Raw genomic sequence first — 25602 nt, 5'->3', positions numbered from 1 at the left:
CGCACAGACTCCTGGAGTCCACGCACCCTCCAAGGTTAAGGACCAGAGCGGTAAGCACATGGCAGCATGACAGGGACCGGACAAGGGGCTTGATGAACCGCTCCCCGAGCCCCTGGTACCCCGAGCCTCTGGTTACCAGAGCTGGTAGCGCAGGGGTTCTGTGGTGGCCCCCTACGTCTACACGGGCCAGTGCAGCTGCGAGGCGGCGCCTGCCCCAATCCAGAGGCCTTCCATCAGGGCGCAAGAGGGGACTGTGACTGAGCCAGGCAGAGATCTCACACAAGGACGGATGTTACTGTGGCAACTTGCTAGGTGCCCCACACCTCTGCCCCGGCGAGAGCTCACCCAGGCGCCATGCATCACTCCCAGAAGCTGCACAGACCCTCCGTCCCTTGGGACTGCTGCAGAAGCCAGCAAGAGCACGGCAGACTCTCAGTCTCTGGCTCACGTAGCTCAGCAGGTGCTTACAGAAGAGGGAGAGCAACTAGTGTGGTCGTAGAACTGACCAAAGCCGCCAAGCAGAACTGCAGCAGGATGTCTCCAGGCCCCTTGCAGTGGCGTGCATCACTAAAAAGTCTACCGCTTCTGTTGCAACTCAGATTTCTGTTTTATTTTGTGGACTTGTAAAATAAAGGCAGGTCCTGAATAACAACAGAAGCGCAATCTGAGCCTTGTGGGGACAGGGAGCATCTGTATGGCACGCGACCTTGGTGGGCAGTAAGGGGACGAACAGAGGAGGTCTAGTCACAGGTTCCGGTCTGACCCGGCCACTGCACACCCACGTAGCCTCTGGCTCACCCCCTTCCCTGGAGCTCCCGCACACGCCAGCACTGCCTGTAGGAAGAGTGTGGCAGAGCACCGGGCGCCGACTCGGCACCAGGCAGACACCACGGTCCGGAGCTTACCCTTTCTTTCGAGGACCCTAGTAACAAGCTAGACAGCCTGTTTTCAAACAGGTCCTCTGTCTTCAGATGGCCTGCTGCCCCAGGCAACGGAGGGAAGTTGGACAGTCCTAATTCGAAGCTCGGGGACGGGGGCTTTGGTGGCGTTGGAGACTGAGTTTGACTCCTCTGAAAGAGAAAACACGGTCACGCTGCAGGAGTGCAGACTGTCCGGGACTGCGCCCCGGGGCCCAAGAGCAAGGCGAGCGATACGTTCCGGCTTCCGCCCGTCTGGGAACATCAGAGGTCTCCCACCACCATGGCACTTCGTCATCTGAGGCTGCCGCCAGCTGTACAGAGCTACCTCTCCGGGATGCTGAGACCGTCCGGTTCCCGGCCCACAGCCGGCCACAGACCGGGACACACGAGCATGCGGCAGAGCAGAGCACAGCACACGGACAGCGGAGGGACAAGTGAGGGAGGCAAATTCAACCCCACCGGCTGAACACCACAGCAGCCCGAGTATGGCCACTGACCGTGTGCATCTCCAGACAAGGACTGCTATTACCGGAGAGCCTGTCACCTGACTTACAGAGGAGACAGTGAAAGAAACAAAACTATGCCACTCTGCTCTGAAACTTATGTAAGAAACTTTACAAAGATTTCCATTAAAAAATAGTTTTAAAAAGGGGCCTGGGTGGCTCACTCACTCATCTGCCTTCGCCTCAGGTCATGATCCCACGGTCCTGGGATCAACTCCCCCATCCAGCCCTCTGCTCAGTGGGGAGTCTGCTTCTCCCTCTCCCTCTGCCCCTCTTCCCCTCTCCTGCTGGCTTGCTCTCTCACTCTCTCAAATAAATAAATAAAATCTTTTAAAAAATAGTGTAAGGGGTGCCTGGGTGGCTCAGTGGGTTAAAGCCTCTGCCTTCGGCTCAGGTCATGATCCCAGGGTCCTGGGATCGAGCCCTGCATCAGGCTCTCTGCTAGGTGGGGATCCGGCTTCCCTCCCCACCCTCTCTGCCTGCCTCTCTGCGTACCTGTGATCTCTGTCAAATAAATAAATTCTTTTAAAAAAAAATAGTTTAAGAAGGGGGAAGGGACTTCAGTCACCTGAAACCTTATTTATTTAAACACTTCATACTTTAAAATCACTATGTAAAAACATGGTATTTGAGGACAGATTTTTATCAGATTTCTTGAGTTTTCTTCACAAATATATCCAAGAGTAATTTATAAACCCAAGATCCCGAAGCAAGGGATGTATTTTTATTGAAAAATTATCAGAGCAAATTGCTTTAACAAGCTAGAGTCATACTGTGAGCATCCAGTTCTTTGGAGAAGATAAGGGACAGCAGGGGACAGTTATCTGGGTGAGGTGCAGGCTACTCTGACCGGAAACAAGGCTTTCATGGGGCTCAGGTAGCTTCAAAGGACCAACACTGCCCGGCAACGTACACCAACAGGAAGATGATTCCCTACAGGGGCAGAATCTGGAGAAAGTCTGTTAGAACTCAAGAGACAGCAGGTTAAAGAATGAAAAGGGAACCACGCTGACAAAAAATCCCACTGTGTCTTAGGGGAATTCATCCCAAACCACAGAATACGGTAAGACCACAGCCAGAGATCTAAGCAAAAAAGATGTAAGTAATATGCTTGACAGAGAACTTAAAGTAATGATCATAAGGATGCCCACTGAGCTTGAGAAAAGAAGACATCAGGGAGACCCTTACCCCAGAGATAAAAGAGCAAAAACAAACAAACAAACAAAACACACAAAAAAAACAACAGATCAGAGGTGATGAGCACAATAAATAAGATAGGAACAGGCTTGATGCAATGAACCGCAGGCTGGAGGAAACAGGAACAAATTAGTGACCTAGAGGATGAAGTAATGGAAAGTAATGAAGTTGAACAGAAGAAAGCAAGCATTATGGAACATAAGGAACACAAGAACAGACTCAGGGAACTCAGTGACCCTATCAAACATTGTAACATTCTTATCAACAGGAGTCCCAGAAGAAGAGAGAAAAGGGGGCAGAAAGTTTATTTGAGGAAGTAACAACTGAAAACCTCCCTACGCTGGGATCCAGAAGAAAAAAAAAGAACTCCCATCAAAACCAATAAAAGCAGGCCAACACCAAGACATACTGTAAATTAAACTTGCAAAAAATAGTGATAAAGTAAACATCTTAAAAGCACCAACACAAATCATTAACTTAAAAAGGAAGACCCATAAAGTTAGCGGGAGATTCTGCAACAGAAACCTGGCAAAGCACAAGGGAGTGGCATCATACAGTCAATGTGCTGCTGAATGGGAAAAATCTGCATCCAAGAACACTGGATCCAGCAAGGCTGTCATTCAGAATAGGAGAGACAAAGGGTTTCCCAGACCAGCAAAACCTAAAGAAGTTCATGACCACTAAACCAGCCCTGCAAGAAATCTTTGAGGGGAAAAGAAAGACCAAAGACCTTTGATGATCAGAGAAAATCTCCAGAAACAATGAAATCAGTAATAAAATGGCACTAAATATAGATCAACAATCACTCTGTACGTAAATGGACTAAATGCTCCAATCAAAAGACACAAAGCCTCAAAACAGATTAAAAAAAAAAAAAAAGTAAGATCCATCTATGTGCTGGCTATAACTCATTTTCGACCCAAAGACACCTCCAGATTGAAAGTGAGGGGGTGGAGAACCATTTATCCAAGTACAAGGCTGTCAAAGAAAACCAGAGTAGCAAGACTTACAACAGACAGTCTAGATTATAAACCAAAGACTGTAACAAGAGGACAGGAAGGGCACTATATCATAGAAAAGGAGACAATCCAACAAAAAAGACCTAAAAATTGTATTTATGCACCCAACATGGGAGCACCCAAATACATAAACCTATCAATAACAAACATAAACATATGGGTGATAACCCAAATAACAGTAGGGGACTTCCACACCCCACTCACAGCAATGGACAGATCATATAAGCAGCAAAGCCACAAGGACACAATGGCTTGGAATGACACAATGAGGCAGATGGACTTAACAGATATATTTAGAACATTTCATTCTAACACAGCAGAATACACATTCTTTTCAAGTGCACACGGGACATTCTCTAGAACAGACCACATATTAGGTCACAAAGCAGGCCTCAACAACTACAAAAAAGACTGAGATCATACCATGCATCTTTTCAGACTACAAGGCTATGAAACTTGAAGTGAACCGCAAGAAAAAATCTGGAAAGACCACAAATATTTGAAGGTTAAACAACATACTACTAAACAATGAATGAACGGGTCAATCAGGAAATCAAATAAGAAATTAAAAAAAAAAAAAAAAAAAAACCAAAGGGAAACAAATGACAATGAAAACACAAAGCTCCAAAACCTTTGGAACGCAGCACAAGCTGTTCTAGGAGCAAAGTATATAGCACAGGCCTATGTCAAGAAGCAAGAAAAATCTCAAATAAACAATCTTACACATAGAAGAGGTAGAAAAAGAACAACAAAGCCTAAACCAACAGAAGGAAGGAAATAATAAAGATTAGAGCAGAAAAAAGTGATACAGAAACTAAAGAAAACAACAGAACAGATCAATGAAACCAGAAGCTGGTTCTTTGAAAAAACGAATAAAACTGATAAATCCCTGGCCAGACTTACCAAAAAACAAAAGAGAAAGGGCCCTAGATAAATAAAATCACAAATGAGAGAGGAGAAATAACAGCCAACACCACAGAAATACAAGCAATAATAAGAGGATATTATAAAAAAATTACATGCCAAAAAAATGGGCAACTTGGAAGACACAGGTAAGTTCCTAGAAACATATAATCTACCAAAACTGAAACAAGAAAAAGCAGAAAATTTAAACAGACAAATAACCAGCAAAGAAATTGAATAAGTAATCCAAAAACTCCCAAAAAAACAAAAGTCCAGGGCCAAATGGCTTCCCGGGGGAATTCTACCAGCATTATCCTAATTCTAAAATCAGATAAAGACTCCACTAAAAAAAAAGAGAAGTTCAGGCATATTTATCCCTGATGAACATGGATGCAAAAATTCTCAATAAAATACTAGCAAACAAAATCCAACAACACATTAAAAAATCATTCACTACAATCAAGTGGAATTTATTCCTGCCTTCAAGCATGGTTCAATATTCACAAATCAATCAACATGATTTACCACATTAATGAAAGAAAGGATAAAAACCATATGAGCAGGCGCCTGGGTGGCTCAGTAGTTAGGCCTCTGCTTTCGGCTCAGGTCATGATCCCAGGGTCCTGGGATCAAGCCCCACATCAGGCTCCCTGCTCCACAGGAAACCTGCTTCTCCCTTTCCCACTGACCCTGCTTGTGTTCCATCGCTATCTCTTTGTCAAATAAATAAAATGCTTACAAATAAAAAACCACATGATCATTTCCGTAGAGGCAGACAAAGCGCAACATCCAATCACGATAAAAACCCCCCAATAAAGCAGGTATGAGGGAAAATACCTCGGTAGATAATAAAGGCCATCTACGAAAAACCCACAGCATCTTCAATGGGGAAGAAGTGAGAGCCTTTCCTGTATGGTCAGCAACACAAGAAGGATGTCTGCTCTCACCACTGTTACGTGTGACAGCACTGGAAGTCCTGGCCTCAGCAGTCAGACAACAGAGAGAACTAAAAAGTCATCCAGGGGCGCCTGAGTGGCTCAGTCCTTTAAGTGTCTGCCTTCGGCTCAGGTCATGATCCCAGGGTCCTGGGATCGAGCCCCCCGTCAGGCTCTCTCATTCTCCACTCCACCTGCACTCTCTCACTGTCTCTGTCTCTAATAATTAAATCAAATCTTAAGGAAGGATGGAATGAAGGTCATGCAATCCGGCAAGGAAGAAGTCAAAACGTCCGTTATTTTCAGATAATGGCCCACACCTTAAACTGCAAAGATTCCACCAAAAAACTGTTAGAACTGACAAACATATTCAGTAAAGTCAAAGGTTACAAAATCCATGTATTGCAATCTGCTGTTTATCTATACACCAATCCTGAAGCAGCACAAAGAGAAATTCAAGAATCAATCCCATTCAATACTGCACCAAAAACAGGTAAGATACTGGGAAGAAGCCCGACCAAACAGGAGAAAGAGGCGCACACTCTGCAAACCGTGAAACACTGAGGAGAGAAACTGAAGATGACCTGAAGAAACGGAAAGGCGTTCCATGTTCATGGACTGAAAGAACAGATGTTGTGAAAATGTCTGTAAGGCCTAAAGCAGTCTGCACGTTGAATACCAAAATACCAACAGCATTTTTCACAGAGCTAGAACAAAATTTGAACGGAATCACACAAGACCTCAAATAGGCAAAGCAATCTTGAAAAAGGAGGAAAAAAAAAAGGCTGAAAGCTTCACAATTCCAGACTTCAAGCTGTATTACAAAGCTGAGGTCATAAAGAGAGTGTGGTTCTGGCACAGAAACAGATGCATAGATCAGCAGAACAGAATAGAGAGCCCAGAAATGGACCCTCAACTCTACGGTCAACTAATCGTCAACAAAACAGGAAAGAATGTCCAATGGAAACAAGACAGTCTCTTTAACAGATGGTGCTGGGGAAACTGGACAGCCACATGCAGAAGACTGAAACTGGACCATTTTCTTACCACACACAGAAATAAATTCAAAGACCTCAATGTGACACCTGAAACCATAAAAATCCTCAGGAGAATATAGGCAGTAATTTCTCTGACCGTGGCAGTAGCAACTTCTTTCTTGGTAAGTCTCCAGAGGCAAGGGAAACAAAGGCAAAAATGAACTCGTGGGACTTCATCAAGATACAAACTTTCTGCAGAGCACAGGAAACACAGTCAACCCAACAGCAGGGCAACTTTCAGAATGGGAGAAGTGACATGCAAGTGAGGTACTAATAAAGGGTTAGTGTCCAAAATTACAAGAACTTCTACAACTCAACACCCCCAAATTAATACTCCTATTAAAAGACAAGCAGAAGACATGAACAGACATTTCTCCAGAGATATCCAGATGGGGAACAGACACGTGAAAAGATGCTCCACATCACCCATCATCAAGGAAATGCAAATCAAAACCACAATGAGATAAAACGTCACAGTGGTCAGAATGGCTAAAATTAACAAGTCAGAAAATGAAGGTGTGGACAAGGGTGCGGAGAAAGGGGAACCTCGTGCACTGCTGGTGGGAACGCAAACTGGTGCAGCCGCTCTGGGAAACAGTATGGAGATTCCTCAAAAAAATAAAAATAGAGCTACCCTCTGACCCAGCAATTACACTAGGTATTTACCCAAAGAAAACAGAAACACTAATTCAAAGGGATGCATGAACCCCGATGTTTACAGCAGCGCTATTCACAACAGCCAAACTCTGTGTGTGTGTGTGTGTGTGTGTGTGTGTGTAACAATGGAATATTAGTCAGCCATCAAGAAGAACAAAATCTTGTCATTTGCAATGACATGAATGGAACTAGAGAGTATTACGCTAAGTGAAGTAAGTCAAAGACGGACAGTACCACATGGTCTCACACACATGCAGAACTGAAGAAAGAGCAGATGAAGAAGGGGAAGAGAGAAACCAAGGCACAGACTCTTCACTGTAGAGCACACACTGCTGGTCGCCAGAGGGGAGAGGGGCGGGGATGGGGGACACAGGGGACGGGGAGCAAGGTGCGCACCTGCTGTGACGAGCCCTGGTGACGCGTGGCAGTCCTGAATCACTATGCCGCGCGCTGAAGCGACACTGGGTCGACTAAGTGCAACTGAACATTTTTAACAATAAACCAATACAACGCGGTAAGAAGTTAAAAATATCAACCCCACCGTGTCTTTCCAGCGTCCCTGCCCGTTTCTCACCTTTATCACCGTGCAGGTAGCTGAAGCTCAGCTCGTTCCGGGGGGCGACGTGCCCTCAGAAGCAGGCCCGCACTTACGATCACTCGGCCCCTCCACGCTTCAGGAACCTCTGTGACTCGGCAAGGCTCTGCGTGAGGCCCAGACCTGTGGTCTCAAAGTACTTCTCAGGGGCCTGCAACATCTGCATTTTCTGAGGGGAACCCAGGTTTTCCGAAGACCGCATTTCCAAGCATTCAAACTTCAGAAAAGTTGACTAGACCCCAAGGCCTAGGGAACAAGAGGGGCAGGCAACACCGGCCGAGGCGCAGAGCTGCCAAGCGGCAGCGCCCACGGGTGAGGGCTCGTCTTGAGTGCAGTGTTCAAGAGTTTTTAGGATGTGCACGGCTTGAGGTGAGGTACGAACGGTGGCCCTCGTCCCACAGCCCGGCTGGGCCAAGCGAGCACACGCTATTACCCATTTCTAAGTTCCAGAAACTGTCCCGACGCAACCACAAATGCACTCCCCTTAAGAAATGCGCCTGCATCACATGCCTGGCCTTCCACGTGGCCACGACCACTGGGAGTCAGGAACACAAAATGTAGCAGAGATGGCAATGGGAAGAAATGTCACCTCTAAATGTAATATAGTAACCAAGGAGAATAATTTATTTAAGGTAACTATTAACTGACGACCTACTCTGATGCTAGCCTTGCCAGTCCAAACGTTACAGGAATTAATTCCAACTATAATCAGCCAATAAAAATGACCGTACCAAAGGGTTCACCAAAACCAGACTAAACTAACCGACAAGGTAGAATTCTGGGTGTTTTACTAACTACTGATTCGTACTTCCTGAGTTCAAGACAGAGAAAACAGATCTTTTACAATGGGAGCGCACATACCCGCTGGTTCAGGGGGCCAGACCAAGAATTCACTCCGTCTCTGCAGTCCTCCAAGTGTCGATGTCTGTAGCCTTCCTCCCACGTGTGGACACACAGCGGCTCCCCCCACACCCCAGAGCTGGGCAGAAGCTGTAGCCACGGGAGCAGGTCGTACAGAACCCCAGCAAATGCGGCCGTGCCCCAGGTACTCAGCACCCACACGAGCCACCCTTTATTTCTGCGTTTGTTCCGAACGTAAGTTACAACAGAAGGCAGTAATGCTTTCTTGCTCTTTTTTTAAGAGACAGAAAGAGGTAAAAGCAGGAGGAGAGGGAGAAGCAGGCTCCCCACAGAGCAGAAAGCCCAATACAGGACTCGATCCCAGGACCTGGAAATCAGGACCTGAGCTGGAGGCAGACACTTAACCCACTGAGTCCCCCAGGAGCCCCGGCAGTAATGCTTTCTGTGTAGGGATACACGTTAAATGTTCCGGACGAAACATACCAATGAGCTAATTCCCACACAGAAGTTCACTCTGCTTGTCAAGAACCGTTAAGTTCAGTTACTTTCACTCGCACCACACGGTTACCCAGACAGAGAACGCATCTCCACGTGTGCACAGACTGCCCTGCGTGCCTACTGGGTGGTCGGCCGTGCCTGCCGCACAGTGCGTGCACACGGAGACACCAGGGAGTGACACTCTGCAGCCGTGGGGGCCAGCAGCATGTCTAGAGACACGCCGCCAGCTTGTCCCCTTCAGGCCGCCGAGTCAGTTACCACCTGACGCTCATCACGGTAAAAGAAAAGCTCCACACGTCCTAACCTTCAATCACGCAGTTAAACCGCACGTCTGTTTAGTACAAATTAGGTTTACAAGTTTTATAATAGTGTCAAGGGCTGGATGTACTCACTGTCAGCTTCTCCTCCCGTTTCTTCCGGTAGCCAAAGGAATTCTTCCTAGAGAAGAGGAAAGCAAAACACTGTGAACTTTTTCCCACTTGAAAGGTTTTTCACTGAGCACATGTATGTGCACACATAGTCTTTCTTACTTTGTAATCTGTTACCGTTGACTTTTTATTGTAAAACCCCAACCTTAGGAAGTATAACCAAAAATTTTGTAGTAAAAGACTAAAAGTGATGTCAAGATTTTAAAAACACAGAAGAGTAAGAAAAACATTTACTGAGAGAATTTTCCTAGTGGACATTTAGAATTTTTGTTACAGAGATACCTGAATGTCCATTCAGCTGCCATGACAAGACACACAGAACCAGACAATGAGCTCTACAGGTGAACTGTTAACCACTGCTAATGAAAACGGACTGGGTTAATCGTCACAGTGCAAAGATGCCAAAGCAGCCTGGCGTGCTCTCCCTCTCTCCCAGCCCTGACATGACCACATCAGCCCCTGTCTGCGGCCACCGGCCGGCACTAAGGTTTCCAAGCCCCAGGCCCCTGTGACAGCCAGCTCCCAGCTGTGTGCACAGGGCTCTAGAGGTCTGGGACCGGCACCGTGTCCCGCACTGAAGCAACACACACCGATGGAGTGGCCAAGTCCTGGCAGGCCCCGAGGCCACATGCCACTCTCATGCCCTAGACAGGCTTCTGTGGCCTCACAGTCCACAGGCTAATTCTATTCCATAATTTTGTTTTTATTTACTTATCCCTCTATTATTCCTACTGAATACGCTGGTGCTGTCTGTGTGAGCTGGAAAGGAGTTCAAAGAAGTAATTTTGACTAATTCCTTTCCTTTCCAGAAAACCTAGAAGCAGTCTTGCCCAAGATGGCCTAATGAGCTGAGAGCCCTTGCCTGTGATGTACTTGAAAGTAACATTTATAAAACATGCCTAAATTGATGGAACCTGTAAATATTAAGAACTTATTAGGAAAGGCAGGTCATAGCTGTCTGACCGAAGCTCGAAGGACTCACCTCCCTCTCCCTAAGCCAGGAGGCGACTCCGCGCTGCTCTGCTCCACTCGGCCAGACCCAACCTCCCTCTTGGTGTAGGTCGGAGGGTTCTGTATCCGTGTTCTAGGCTGACCTGCCTGCCGTGTCTGTGGGCTTCGAACACCATTAATTAGCCGATCAGCAGTGAAGTTAAATATCGAAGGGCTTTCTAATAGCCCAGCTCCTCTCTCTGCGGTGGGAATGGTGTGGCGAAGATGAGATTTACTAGGATTCCTGTAAACAAAGGGTTTGCATGCTCTTTCAGTTATAATGGCATCATGGAATCCTAAAATGGGATTACTGATATAGGACTTCTGGCTAAAATGCGCTCTCTACTTAGAAAAATCTTAAAAATGTTACTGAAGAAACAGCTCACGCATACCATGTCTGCTAGCGTGAATCGACAAGGTATCGACGTCCTGCTCAGCGGCGTCCAAGCCCACGTTAAAAGCAGACGCCCGCAGAGACGCGGTGCAGACAACCTGCAGGCTCTCAGCACACGTTTCAGGGCTTCATCCCACGGAATGTAAGTCCGTGCCTCAAGCAGTGTGATTCGCACGGTCAAACACATCCCGACAGATCGCCAAGGCCGTTTCTTCACTAAGTCAAAGGGACTCGTGCACGTGGGGAGGACCACCTGGTTTAAGGCCATCTGTCTTGCTCTGCCCGCAAGCACACCACATGGCAGTGACCCGCCACCACCAACCCCGGACACCACAGCCCTTCGACCACTCATGCAACTTGCCTGCTTCGTGGAGGGTACTGTCTGAGGGAAGTCAGAGGAGATGCTGCAGGTTTGAAGGTTGGAGACGTAAACCCATTTATAAATCCAGTATTTGGAAACGGGGTCACCTAGATTCATTAAAAACAAACAAGTCAACAAGCCATAAACAGACCTGGAATTGGCGAACACCACAGAGACCTTCCGCTTATCTGGGCTGTTTCTCGACATTTTATTCAATTATATACCGAAAATATTCCCAGGCTGAAAAGAACATGGTGTTAGATCATTACCAACGACCAGTATTTCCTGAGCCAGGCTGGCGCAAGACCTTTTTCCGGGCCGACTCGGGTGATCTCACAGCAGCCTGCTGAGGAAGCCACTGACACCTACTCGGAAGCTAGAGCCGAGAGCAAGCGGGACAGAAAACGGATGTTCAGGACAGAGGAAGACCCAAAGTTGATTTTAAAAAAAAAGGAAAAAGGAAAAGCAGCGGGGGAAACTCTGGGTCAGAAAGGTACCCTTGGAACTTTGTAAGCCACCTCAACAGCCTGCTTGAGAAGAGCCGCCAGAGTGAGACGATTTAAAAATGGATCAATCACACCAGAACCCGATTCTGAGATTATAAACTATGCTAAGGTCACTCGTAACAAATCACTTCCTGGATGTACTTTCACATACACAACTCTGCTATCTGCGTGACTGAGCTCAAGAGTTTAAAAAATAAATTAGCTCCTGACCCAGTAATTTAATAGGACTCGCAGAGAATTCACAGGCACCGTATGTTCACATCTGCTCAAAATAACACAGCACGCTTTCGAGCAAGCACAAGGCCGCAGGTGCCCACCCCCAAGCCGGGATCACAGGAACCCTCCTAAGTGGGCAGACAACTGACCCCAGGTGCCAAGAGCCCCTACTCCAGCCCGATATGGGTGCAATTAGAGAAATCAGAGGAGAGACTTAAGAGGAACTAAACTGCACAACCATGGCGGCTAGCCTCCTTGGGAGAAATTCTCCCACACAGGAATGTGAGGACTTCATCTCCCTGGAAGGTTCCCTCATCATGTATCAGCTACAAGGCTCTCGGCACGCTTTTACAGAAAGCAACAAAGGTTTCAGAAAAGGGGTGCATTATGAGGAGTCCCTCTGAAGAGAGAGAAGCGGCTCTTAACGCCAGCACCTGTCTGCTAACTGCCTCCGCCACTGCGGGGTTCTAGACCTCCGGGCTCTGCCAGCGCCAGAGAGGACCCCTCCTGACCCTTCCCCGTCTGCCCTCCTCTGGGTCAGTTCAGAGACCCCCACGGTGCCACCGCTGCCAGCGCCTCGGCACGCGCCGCACCCTCTCCTGCAGCCTCGCCTCCCTCACACCCCTGCTGTAAGCTCAACGGAGGAGGATGGGACACCTGGCAACCTCCAAATTTGAGGTTTCACCGTATTCAGTCCCGCTTTGCCAATGACCGCGTGTCTGACGGACACCGCTGTCTTCCCCAGGCCGCATCCCTTCACGAACACATCTTCACGAGTCAGCAGGGAACAGGCACCGTCCCCGCTAGGCGACTCGCTCCTCTCCAGCTCTCCCTTCAGCCAACGCCCTCCTCCCACTGCCAGTGGTAAGGAGCGCTGCGGCCCGGCCTGGCTCGCAGGCGTCTCCCATGCCCCGCACCTGACCCGAGCGCCGCACGACTGGCCCTGACTCAGGCCACAGCCGCATCCTGTCATCAACTGGCCTCCTGCTTTCCGACCACGACCTTCCACACACTCCACTGCCCCCCCCGCTCTGGTGCCCACTAAAGCCGCCCTGCAGCCCCAGGCACTCCTGTCCATCTGTCCGTCCATCCGCACTGTCTCGGACGGGAGGCCAGTGGCCGGGACTGAGCAGACAAGTCCTGCTTCTCACACCCCACACTCCACCAAGCGCGCAGCAGCGCCGAGGCAGGGTCCACCTGACCTCTCTGACCTCTCCGCTCTCGCCAGCAGCGCCCCTGGAGGAAAGCGACTGGCTCCACTTCACAGGCCGGTCAACTCTAGGGCTGGTGTGAGGGAAAAGGCTCGCAGGTCTTCCACTTGTCCTTGGCTGCTGGAATTACCGGGACGCCTACCTCTGTCTCCTCAAAAGCACTTCTCCCTGCAACCCGCCCTGCACTCAGGGGTAACCCAGGCCTCCCAGAGCCCGGACCACGCTGTGTGTTTTACTGGGGATTACACAGCGTAGGAAGGTGCCGCCACACAGGAGGGCGGGGGACTGGGCCGAGATCAGTATTAGAGCCTCCGAACACTTTTTTACGGGTACGAAGCTGCCTACTGATCTCCCGACTAAGTTTAAATCCGCCGAAGAACTCAGGTCTGTTTCATGCCGGCCAACCACCCACGTCCCTGGTTCGCTACCAGAACAACCCCTCCCGAGCACCCAGGGCAGCGTCCACAGCCTCCTGCTGCACGAGCTCCAAGTAACGACAGGACTCACCAGGGGGGGGTCGAGATAGCTGTGTGTCGCCGACCACGTCTGGGGGGCGATCAGGCTGTACAGGGGGAACTGCTGCTGGGGGCTGTAGACCGGAGGCAAGTAAAAGGAGGCTGTGTAGCGCTGCTGCGCGTAAAGGCTCATGTCCAGAGGTCTAAATCCATTCTTTGGCAAAAATGTGTTTATAGCTATTGCCTTTGCTTTTATCCGTGCCTATGTGGGAACAGAGAGATTTCGGTCAGCGTGCCCCAGAACTGGTCTGCAGGTAAACAAAGTATAACCAAGGTCTTACTTACCTTAATTGGTTTTCCTTGAAAAGTTTTGACTTCTTCTCGCAGATACTTGTAAGCCTGAGGGCAAAAATCACCCAAAATGCCACCATGTTAATCTTGTAAGTCAGATGAACTGACAGCCCAGCACCTCGACAGTAAGGTAGGACAGACAAAACCCCAAACACCGATTCTTAATCCACTTCGGGTCACAGACTCCTTCAAAGAACCTCTCAGACCTAGGGAGCCTCTCGCAAACACCCTCCTGAATGACGTACGGTTCTATCAGTGCTAACACACACCACCACAGCCTCCCACGACCACAGGCTCAGGCCACCGAGCGCCTAGCAGCTGCCCTGATGTGAAAGCGGATGCACAGTCGGAGAAAGGGAGACGCTCTGACGGCGGCGCCGGCGCAGCTCCTACGCCTCCCCTAAGCGCCCTCCTTAGCTGGGAAGGCTCTGAGCCGCCCCCCGCCCCGCGCTGCTGAGGGGCCTTGCGCCTGCTCCGCCAACGGGACTCCCCTCATCTCCCACCGCCCGGCCCCTCTCATGCCCCTTCCCTCCAACGCAGTCAAGCCCGCCCTTCAGAGGCCTGTTTCTTCTGACCGTCGCAGCACCCACATCGCTTCCCACCACGGAGCTCCCCCCGAACCACCACCGGAGTCGGAACTGCGAGGGTCCACTCAAAGGCAGGCTTTGGCGGACATACACAGGACGGGACTATGAACGCACTTTCTCCTCCCCGCGATTTTCCTCACAGTCTCCTCTCTCCTCTAGCTTGCTTTATTGCGAGAACACCGTACACAACACAAATAACACACAAAACTCGTGCCAAATGTCACTGCTATCAGTCAGGCCGCGGGGCGCTGGCGGTGGAGTCCGAGCGGTTCAGACGGGAGGCGTCCAGAGTTCGATGTGCGTCCCCCCTGCATGGGGTCAGCGTCCCTAACTCCCCTGTCGCTCAGGGGTCAACTGTACTGGCATTCCTTGAAGCATGTTAACGTTTCCCCCAATTAAGATTCCTCTTTCAGGCCAGGGAGAGCATCTTCCCTCCTTCCCTCTCCTCACAGAGCTTCCCCAGGGCCTCTGCAACTCTCTGACACGCACAATGATGCCTCGTGAAACTTAAAATGATGTTCAAATTTCCCAGAACATTTATCGAATATTAAAACTTTCTCTCACCCAGATGAACGAACAGAAGTCATGTTCACGGGCTACTTGTCGTACATGTCCTTGGGAAATAATGTCACATGCTCTACTGCCACACGAACGGTCTTCACAAACATGCCTACTCAGTCTCTATAACCCGATTCCCCTGTGCTTTATAGTCAAACCTAGGACCACCACACAGCAGTAATCTCCAGGCCCCAATTTAGTGGCCCCCCGACGTCTGGCTTGTGAGGTCAGGGTAACACTGAGCGCCACGGGAGCGGTGGGGGACGGCTTACCTGCTGTGCATCAGCTTCAGTCTCAAACGTAATAAACCAATTATCGTTATAGGCAAATTCACAGTTTATAAATTTCGGTAAATTGTCTCCTTTAAATAGTGCTTCTACTTCCTACAGGAAAGAGAGAGGGAGAAATTAATTCTCATCTATGCCACATGTGTCCTCACCAAGTATAAACGACGCCCAGGGACGGGGGGGTGCGTCTCCCCCACCAGGCAGAGCAGAGAACACCCCCGGCACACAGGCGCTCGGGCACAGCGAGCAGAAGGGCACCGCTCTGGAGTCACGGGCCCTACTTCTGCTTCACAGCACTCCTGGAGGGTCGAAGGGAGCCTCACACAAAGCTCCACACCAGTTCCAGGAAACAATACACGAACACTTAGTACCCAATAAAGTAAAATCCAAAATGCCTGGAATCCATTCAAAATCTACTGGGCACACAAAGAAACAGAAAAATGGGACCCGGGGACACCTGGGTGGCTCAGTTGGTTGGACGACTGCCTTCGGCTCAGGTCATGACCCCGGAGTCCCAGGATCGAGTCCCGCATCGGGCTCCCAGCTCCACGGGGAGTCTGCTTCTCTCTCTGACCTTCTCCTCGCTCATGCTCTCTCTCACTGTGTCTCTCTCAAATAAATAAATAAAATATTAACAAAAAAAAAAAAAAGAAAAGAAAAGAAAAATGGGACCCGAAGGAGAAAAAAAAATCCATCACATTAGACCCAGAAATGATACAGACGACAGAATAAAAGGGCAAGAATATGAAAGCAGTTCTGGGATATATATTCTATATTCAAAAAGGTGAAGACTGAGCATGTTAAAAAGAGACACAGAAGAGGAAAGAAACAAAGATCCAAAAAGAACTTCTGGAATGAAAAATGCCGTACGTAGGATTAGCAGTTAGTTAGGAACTTTGACAAGAAAAGACAGGAGAAGAGAAAAAGTGAAGAAATGACCCCTCAGGAAACTTCCGTTCAAGAGACGTGCAAGTGGCACCAAGGGGCATCATCACCAAAGAGCCTAACACCTCACGGCACCGGGAGAAAGGGAGCAGCGCTAACACACAGAGGAGCCAAGGAGGAACGCCGCGCACCAGAGCGCAGGACAGCAGCTGTGGACACCGGAAGGGAACACACACCTGGAATCCCGAGTTCTACGCCCAGAGAAAAGGGCTTCCGTAAATGAAGGCAAATACAGATTTTCTCAAAAAGAATGAATAAAAAAGAGAAGAATTTCTCAAACACACAAAAGCTGAAAACCCTCCCTGCCAGGAGAGCCGCAGCCCGAGAACTGAAGGACGACACGGGCAGAAAGGAAGCCAGAGCAAGTGCCGACCTGGACGGGCGCATAAAAAAGCACCGTAAATGGCAAATGCTGGATAAACACATCTTTCTTATTTTCAATCTCTCGGAAAGAAAATGAGCTTGTCTGACGCAAACGTAACAAAACACCGTGTGGTTCGGGGCGGCAGCGCGTGCCAGCTGGGCATGGGAGCGGAGACGCCCGGGAAGGGGCAGCCGCCGGCCCACGGAGGACGGCCCCACCGATCCCGGACGCACCCACTGACGTGCCGGCCAGGAAAACGAAAAGAGTTAGAGCAAGAAGCCAAGAAAGGGAGACAGAGAGAATGAATGTGACCCAAGCCGAACGGGAGGCGCGGGAAGAAAGGAAATGAGGACCAGCACGGAGAGACGGAGCAGCAGGTGTGAATCCAAACCCAGTCCTGTCACTGAGGGCTCATACGGAACGGTCCCAAGTCCCCGCCGAGAAGGCCGCGAACCTCCGAGCGGCCCAGGAGAGCAGGACGCCCGTCCAGGCAGCCCGCGGGCCGCCCGCTCTGGCCGCCGACAGCCAAGGCGCTAAAGGCACAGACACCGGGGCCGCACCCGCAGGGACAGGACAGCACAGGGGCGGCGCCGCGGACACCACGGTTGGTTCCAGAGCAAAGTATTCCCGGGGAATCAGGGCCACTTTGTGAAAGTCTATTACTCAACCAAATGAACTACCATTTAAAGACTTTTCCAACCACGGACAGGCACGGGGCTGCGCGGCACCGGGAAGCGCACTCCGCAGCCGGGGCGGAGGGCTCTGCACTCCGCGCCCCGTACGCTCGCCCCCGCCCCTGCAGCCAGCCCCGCTCTCCCCCTTCCCTTCTCTTTCAACCTCAGTTTACCAAAAATCTAAAACACTTCCATGGCTCCATTTTACAACAGATCTAGGGTGTGCTGTTTGGAGTAACACAAATACACCAAGATCAACGTGTGCGGCCCAAAAGAGAAAATTCTTCTCCGCTTTAGCCCTTACGAGTGTCTCAGAGGACCTCCGTGTGCGGGACCACTGGGCGCTAACAAAGACTCCGGACTGCTAGAAAGAAGTAAGGTGACACTCCATATTTACAACCTTAAAAAGAAGAGGATAAAAAATTCATTCCCAATTTCTTTTTCTTCACAGAGAACACAGAACTAGAAAACGGCGTTAGCTGAACGAAGAGTAAAACTCGCTGGAACAGGGCCGCACTCCAGACGGGCGAGACTTCTTCGGCCAGGGCTGTCAGAGCGCACCTCCGCCACAGCGCGCCGAGACGGGTCCCTCAGACACACGCAGACCGGCTCCACGGAGACGGCGCTGAGCACGCGGGCGGCACGAGTCCCTCAGGCCCGACCCAGGAACACCTGTGACGGACAGAACGGACCTCCCGGGGTCGCGGACAGTCCCCCCAGCAGACAGCGGCCGTGCTGTCAACAGGCCAGAGCTGGCACTGTCGGAGCCTCACATGAAGGCTCCTCATCATTTCTGGGGCACAGACAGGCAGAAATGCTCGTCACTGCCAAGAGGCACCGCAGTCTACGCTTTCAGACAAGTGAGGAGTTTGTTTTTTTTTTTTTTTTTTAAAGATTTTATTTATTTATTTGACAGAGAGAGATCACAAGTAGGCAGAGAGGCAGGCAGAGAGAGAGGAGGAAGCAGGCTCCCCGCTGAGCAGAGAGCCCGATGTGGGGCTCGATCCCAGGACCCTGGGACCATGACCTGAGCCGAAAGCAGAGGCTTAACCCACTGAGCCACCCAGGTGCCCCGACAAGTGAGGAGTTTTAAAGCAACACAGTAACTGTGGAAGACTTTTCACGACTCTGACACTATCAAATACTGCGGTTCCCTCAAATTATTGCCCAAGTTGGTACCTTTTTTTTTTTTTTTAATTTGAGATAGAGTGAGAGGAGAGAGCACAAAGGTGGGTAGCAGGGAGAAGCAGGCTCCCCGCTGAGTAGGGAGCCCCACACAGGGCTCGATCCCAGGACCCTGGGGATCGCTTAACCAACCGAGCCAACCAGGCATCCCACCCTCTTCAGTATTTTTTAACATGAATAATATAATGGAGCTCCAAGACCAAAAAGTTTGAGCACCACTCTTAAAAATGAGTCACACTGTAACCGACAATGTATAAATCCTGGGAAGAAAGTGTTACTGTACGTATTCTTTACAATATGCCCTCTAAAAAAAAAACCACAGAAGTAAACAGAAATAAAACAAAAACCCACAAAGAAAGTCCGAGCACCCATCAGAGGAGACTTACTTCTATAGGCGTGGACTCCGGTATTTCCCGCAGGATCACAATGCAACGACTCTGATTTGGCCTTACTTTTTCCCCCTTCTCATCCACTTGGACTAACGGTAAAGCTACAAAGAGAGGAAAAATGAATGGTAAAACACAAATATTCAAACAAATTGTCTGTATTCTAGTTATGACATAACAGACACTGCAGTGTGATGTGCTGTATCTCACTCACTAAACACAATGAAGACACCTGTATGTGGTGGGACACCTTAAGACAACCCATCAGAAGGTTTTACACCCATCTCACAGGTTAAATTTCTCAAAACTAAGGAGCACAGGAATTTAAAAAGTCCTTTAAGATCTAGAATAAATTTAACCCCATGAAACAAGGATTCAACAGTGCAAACGACATGTAGATCACAACGCAGAGTTATTGGCTTCCTCTTTTCTACGAGCCCCCAGCGTAAAATAATTTTCTGACCATCACGACTCTTTATTTTGAATCACAAGGTGCCACGGGGTCCTACACAGCTTTTCCCAGCAGTGACGTCCTCCATAACCGCAGCCCACGGTCAACACAAGGAGGGTGGTGGTGCTGGGGCAACAGTGCCAGCACAGGGACAAGCCAGATTCAGACCTCACAAGTTTTTGCATACGCTCCTTTTTGTGATGTTCTGTTCTGGTGTCACGTCTACGAAACTGTACCACGTGTAGATTCCAGTCACAACGCAGCACAACAGGGCTCAGAGCTGTCCACCCCCCAACGAAGACATGCTGCCAACATGAGCAACAAAGACTAACTTCACTACAAGATCTACTGATATTGAAAGTACCCTAAGGGAACATTATGAAAAAGTTCCTGCCAATAAACGTAAGTTAGACAACTTACACGAAACAGAAACATCCTTAAAGATACACACTATCAACGTTCGCTCTAAGAAGACAGTCACCAACACAGACCCAGATCTATGAGAGCGAGAAACTCAAGGCCCCCGTGGTATCCCCGGAGAACCCTATCAGACACTTGAGAAACAAATAAACCCGTTCTACAGCACAACCTCTTCCTAAATACCTGAAAGAGAAAACCCGCCAGCTCCACCTGCAAAGCCGGCCGCCCTCCGATGCCCAGACCGAACAAAGACAACACAAAGCAAGAAAACTAGAGACCAATATCCCCTGCGAACACAGATGAAAAATTCTCACCAAATTCTGCCAAATCAAACCCCACAATACATAAAAATAATAAACCATGACAAGTGGGGTTTAGCACAGTAATGAAAGGTTGGTTTACCAATCAAAAATTAAGCAACAGGGGTGCCTGGGTGGCTCAGTGGGTTAAAGCCTCTGCCTTCGGCTCGGGTCATGAACACAGGGTCCTGGGATCAAGCCCCGCATTGGGCTCTCTGCTCTGTGGGGAGCCTGCTTCCTCCCCTCTCTCTGCCTGCCTCTCTGCCTACTTGTGATCTCTGTCAAATAAATAAATAAAATCTTTAAAAAAAAATTAAGCAACAGAATTCACATTAATGGACTAAAAAAACAAAAAAAAACATTTCATCACCTCACAGATGCAAAGTATGTGGCAAAACCCAACATTCCTGAAAAGAAATTTTCAGCAAATTAGAATGAGAGAAACCTCCTCACGTAGGAAAAGCCGGCGTCTAGCAGCACACTTACTGAAGACAGGACAAAGCAACAATAGCCACTCTCTCCGCTCCTGGTCGGCGCTGTCCCAGAGGCTCAACCAGGGCAATAACGCGAGCGACAGAAACTGGACGCACCCATACTGGGTACGAAGAGCAAAAACTTTCCATTCACAGGCAACAAGCTTATCTCTATGAAGAAAATCTGAAAAAATTTCCCAAAAAACTAGAATTGAGGAGCTTTAACAAAGTTTTCATCAAACTTTGTTACAAAAAATTAAAAAATGAATTCTATTTCTACATCCTAGCACTGATGGGAAACTGAAATAAACACATTTAAAACTGTGTCAAAAAAGGAAAATAATTATAAATCTGTTAAGATACGGACTACCTGTACATTGAAAACTGCAGAACATTACCAAGAACAAATTATAAAAGATGTAAATAAATGGAGAGTTACTGTGTTCATGTAATGTAAACCTCACTATCGTTATGTGTCAATTCTCCTCAAATTGATTTGTACATTCGATGCAATCCCAATAAAAATGTTTTTAAGGGTGGCTCAGTCAGATAAGCGGCTGCCTTCAGCTCAGGTCATGATCCCAGTGTCCTGGGATCAAGTCCCACATCAGGCTCCTTGTGCAGCAGGGAGCCTGCTTCTCTCTCCACCTCTGCCTGCTTGTGCGTGCTCTCTCTCTCTCTCTCTCTGACAAATAAATAAATAAAATCTTAACAACAAGAAACCTTAAAAAAAAAAAAAAAAGACACTGCAGGGCAGGTGTCAAAACAGAGAAGCAGATCAAGGACACAGGCCCAGAGATAAATCTGCAGTGGGGGGCTGGATGGTCCCGACAACGGCACCACCCAACTTAGGGGAGAAGGGAGAGCCCGTCCAGCTAACGGGGCTGGAACAGCTGCATATCCACATGTGAGGGGGGCAGAGAACTTAGATCCATACCTCAAAGCACATACTAGTATTAGCTTAAAACGGACACAGACCTAAAAATGTAAACCCTAAAACTATAAAACTTCTGGGAAAAAACCTCCATGGCTTTGGTAACCACAGACTTAATAGCTATGCCACCAAAAGCAAGATCATGAAAGAAAAAAATTAATAAATTGGACTATACCAAAAATTCAGAAGAGTGCTGTTCAAAAGACACTATTATTGGCAGAATAAAAAAGAGAAGCTAGAAACTAGGAGAATGTATTTGCAAATCACATACCTGGTAACAGCTTATATCTGGACACAGATAATGATAATACAGATCTCACAGGACACACCCTCCCACAAACCTCAATTGTAAGAAAACTAATAAAAAGGTGGGGCTGGGGGCACAAGAACAGGCACTTCAACAAAGATAAAAGGGGAGCAAAGAGGCACGTGAAAAGACTGTTCCGTGTCACCAGCCATTAGTGAAACGGAAACTGAAAGAGCAAAGAGATAAAGTCGGAGAATCTGCATGTGAGACGCCCCACAGGGTGGGGACAGCGAGGGTGTGGGGCCACCGGCCGCACCACCGCAGGCAGTTTCACAAGTCAGAATACGCCCTCCATCCTGTCCTGGCTACTGGGAGAGAGAAGCAGAGCCCCGCGCAGGACGGGACGTGCACAGCAGCGCTCGGGGCACCTGATCTGCAGTGGTCCAAGCCTGGCGAGAGCGAGTCTACCAACGGGGGTCAAAAACCACCTGCGGCCGATCTACCGCGTGGAGCAGGACTCGGCAATGAAAGGCCAAAAGCTATGGACGGGCTCTCCAGCCATCGTGCTGAGCCAGGAGACCGGATCCCCACCCCCAAAGGCTACGACAGGACCGACTGCATTTGCATGAAGCTTCAGAAAACGCAAACTAAGGCACAGTAACAAAAAGCAGATGGGGGGCGGCCTGAAGCTGGAGGAAACTCCCGGGTGGACAGTATGGTCGTCATCGCCATTACAGTAGCTCTGCAGGTGCATAAAGATGTCGTGACTTGACAGATGTACAGGCAGTAATTTAAGGTGTGTAAACTCTACCTCAGGAAAGCTGTAAAAACAAAAGAAGCAGGGACTGGCGAGGTTCCCTGTGCTTCTCATGTCCCGGTTTTGTCCCCGGTTCGTGTGCCCCCCACCCCCTGCCTTAAGGTTCACCTTGAACCAGGAAGGTCAGTCCCACTCGGGTCTATACACTCTCACCCCTGGACCTCTGAACCCATGAGAGGCCGACTCGGATCTACGGGACTCGTACCTGCGCACTGCCGACATTACCGTCCCGCAGGTGTGTGAAACGGGCTCTGTGGTCAGCACTACGATGGATTCCTGCTGAAAACGCAGCCTAGTTCATTGTAATTGTTGCAGCGTTCACGGTGAGGCTGCGTCACAATGCATCTACTCATGCTCTGCTGACAAACACCTGAGTCTGTTTTTAAATTAGCAATTTCAACTGTATTAAGTATAAAAGCAAAGCATTTGAATCAGGCATTCTGTGCCATGCACTGTGTACCACGTGTATTATGACACAAAAACATAATTTATGCAGTTCAACCAACACCAGAGTTTTGGTGTTGTACCGGGGAATATTCAAGTTAAAATGTTATCAAGTGTCTACTGTGTATCTAAAGCTCCATGCGAGGCACTCTGGGGACGGGGTAAGATTTAAACAGGAGATCTCTGCTCACAGAGGCTCACTTCTCTCACCGTCCGCAGAACTACAACCGCTACGCTAACTCCACGATCCATCAGGCCGTCGTGCCGGCACATGTCTCTGTCTGAAGCCAAGTGAAGGGAGGCAGTGAGACACTTCAGAGCTGAGGAGGAAGGCGAGGAGGTACCCCGCAACTCCAGACCCTCCGCCCCCAGCAGGGAAGGCAGAAGAAGGGCGGAGAGGGCGGCGGGGCTGTGGGTCCACAGAGAGAAACAGCCTCCCTGCAGCAACCGCACAAGGCAACCCAACAGCCTCATGCTCTGCAGGACTCCTGCCGGCGTCAACCAGGAATCATCCACGGGGCAGCCGAGTTCCCAAGGAAGGCCTAGAAGAAATAACTACACCTGGGACTCTTGATAATGACCAAAGGCCGTGAACTGAGTGAAATGTTCTCAGGTTAGGAAAGCCACTGGCCTTTATTTAAGTGCACCCGACAGGACCAAACTCAACCCGACCCACCAAGCAGACTTCTGCTTTGAATGGAACGTCAAAACCAAAGCCACACTGGAAAGCATAAGCAATCTTGGGAAACAGCGGTTCTAATTTTCAGAATTCAAACTTCACAGATGATGCTTGCCCATTTCTTCACTACCTGCTCAAATAACGGAGTGACCTTACCAAATCTGTCTGGGAACAGGAAGCAGAGAACGTTCATTTGCGAAAAGAAATCCAACCAAGTTTTAAGATAAGATGTTCACGTTCACCTATTCCTCTATGAAGTCAAATGCACACAAGAAAAAGTCATCACTACCTGCCAGTCATGCTGGGGAGTGTGGAATCACTGCTGCCTCAATGACGGAGAGTCACAGCGGTGACACAGGGAAATGGGGTCTCAGTTCTGGCTTGCCGGATGTCCCCTCATTTAGAAATATTTGGGGCAAGGGGACATACTGTACACTGTGTTCTTTGTGAAGGAGTCAGAGCAGCCCTGAGAAGGGAGACTACAGAAATAAATCATCTGGTACTTGCAGTCCTATTATAGAAAGTGACTTTCTATAATTAAAAACAATCCCATTTGAAAAGATATCCAATATACTGTACACTGAATTTAAAACTCATCCCCAGAGAAGCTATCCCAGGCAGCAGGGTGAGGTGGAGGCAGTACAGAGGCCCTCCAAAAACTCCAGGCGGTGGTGGTCTCGCAGCCGTACGCCAAGGCCCACGCTGACCCAGCCAAGCGGCACACGCACGCACGGCGCAGCGCCCTGGACGTCGGCTGTAACCTCAGGCAGATGGTGTCTTCGGAAACACACGACCAAGTGGCTGGGCTGTAGATGCCTGCACCAGCAAACCACAGCTTAGAAGCCTACAGTCCCGGAACCCCTGTCGGTCTCTGAGGTATTAAACCTTGCTCTGATGTTGTCAGAGATCCAAGAAACAACTTCACTCACAATAACCTTTTAAAGAAAACAGTCCCAATTCACCCAAACTTGAGCCGGAATTTGAAATTTAAAGCCCTTCTTGTTGCTAGTATGCTAATGGAACTGGCCTCCAGCGCCGTCCTTCCCCACATCTGTCACCAGCCCCAGCGGCCCTCCGCCTCTGCAGCAGCCTTTCTCGGGCGCACTCCTGGTGAGATGTGTCTCTGAGCCCGTCAACGGCCCCCGCCAGACAGGGCACCGGCCGGAGCGGCCAGGAAGCCAAAAGAAGACCCCACTCGCCATCGAGTACCAGGCGAGAGCACACACTCACCCCCACGACCGCCGTTTACTTACACCTCAGCACCTCCACAATCAAGTTCATGTCCGTGCTCAGCTTCTTGACGTGGTCCAGGTTGGCGACCGTGGTGATCGGCACATACTGATCACTGTCCATCTGCGATATGAGGTACATGTCGCTAGCCAGGTTCTCCCTGTGGAAAGAAGACAAGAGCTTTTAATGCCTCCTTCTCTAAAGGGACGCTTCCAAAGGGGGGTGAGCGTGGCACGGCTTCAGAGCCAGAGGAGAGCTCCAACCCCAACTGTGCCTCGTCCTCTCTTGGACCTTAGGGAAAATTTTTAAAGACATCTGGGGAGGCAGAGAGAGCAGAAGTATAGTGCGCCTTTTACAATCACAATGAATGAGTGGATAATCCATTAAAAATGTATTTATAGCTTATCTTTGTTCTAAAAAGTGTCTGAGTAACTTATTAAAAATACACACAGTTTTTTAGGTAAGAAAATCCAGCTGAAAGAACAGGCCAGGAAAGGCCGGTGCCCAAGTGCCTGCTGCGCCCGCCGAACCCTCTGGAACGCTAGCAGCCGGGAGCAGGGAAGGACCAGGAACAATCCCACAGCC

General features: G+C 49.2%; 1 protein-coding gene across 5 annotated transcripts in view; it reads right to left on the bottom strand.

Moving 5' to 3' along the window:
• LARP4B (La ribonucleoprotein 4B) overlaps positions 1 to 25602 on the bottom strand; it is an 88404-nt gene that overhangs the window by 4781 nt on the left and 58021 nt on the right. For 4 of the 5 annotated variants that reach the window (XM_032881689.1, XM_032881688.1, XM_032881690.1 and 1 more), the window contains 9 exons: positions 25041 to 25177; positions 19024 to 19127; positions 15455 to 15565; positions 14032 to 14085; positions 13739 to 13948; positions 11299 to 11405; positions 10536 to 10787; positions 9518 to 9563; positions 906 to 1070 (listed from right to left, as the gene is read on the bottom strand). In XM_032881689.1, the coding sequence (XP_032737580.1) occupies positions 906 to 1070; positions 9518 to 9563; positions 10536 to 10787; positions 11299 to 11405; positions 13739 to 13948; positions 14032 to 14085; positions 15455 to 15565; positions 19024 to 19127; positions 25041 to 25177 (1186 nt within the window). The remainder of the gene's footprint in view (positions 1 to 905; positions 1071 to 9517; positions 9564 to 10535; positions 10788 to 11298; positions 11406 to 13738; positions 13949 to 14031; positions 14086 to 15454; positions 15566 to 19023; positions 19128 to 25040; positions 25178 to 25602) is intronic. The other variant, XM_032881691.1, reaches the window with a different exon arrangement.

The sequence above is a fragment of the Lontra canadensis genome, unplaced genomic scaffold (assembly GCF_010015895.1).
Source record: "Lontra canadensis isolate GAN:19392208 unplaced genomic scaffold, GSC_riverotter_1.0 scaffold76, whole genome shotgun sequence".
Lineage (NCBI taxonomy): Eukaryota > Metazoa > Chordata > Mammalia > Carnivora > Mustelidae > Lontra > Lontra canadensis.
This window is presented reverse-complemented; position numbering and strand designations above follow the sequence as displayed.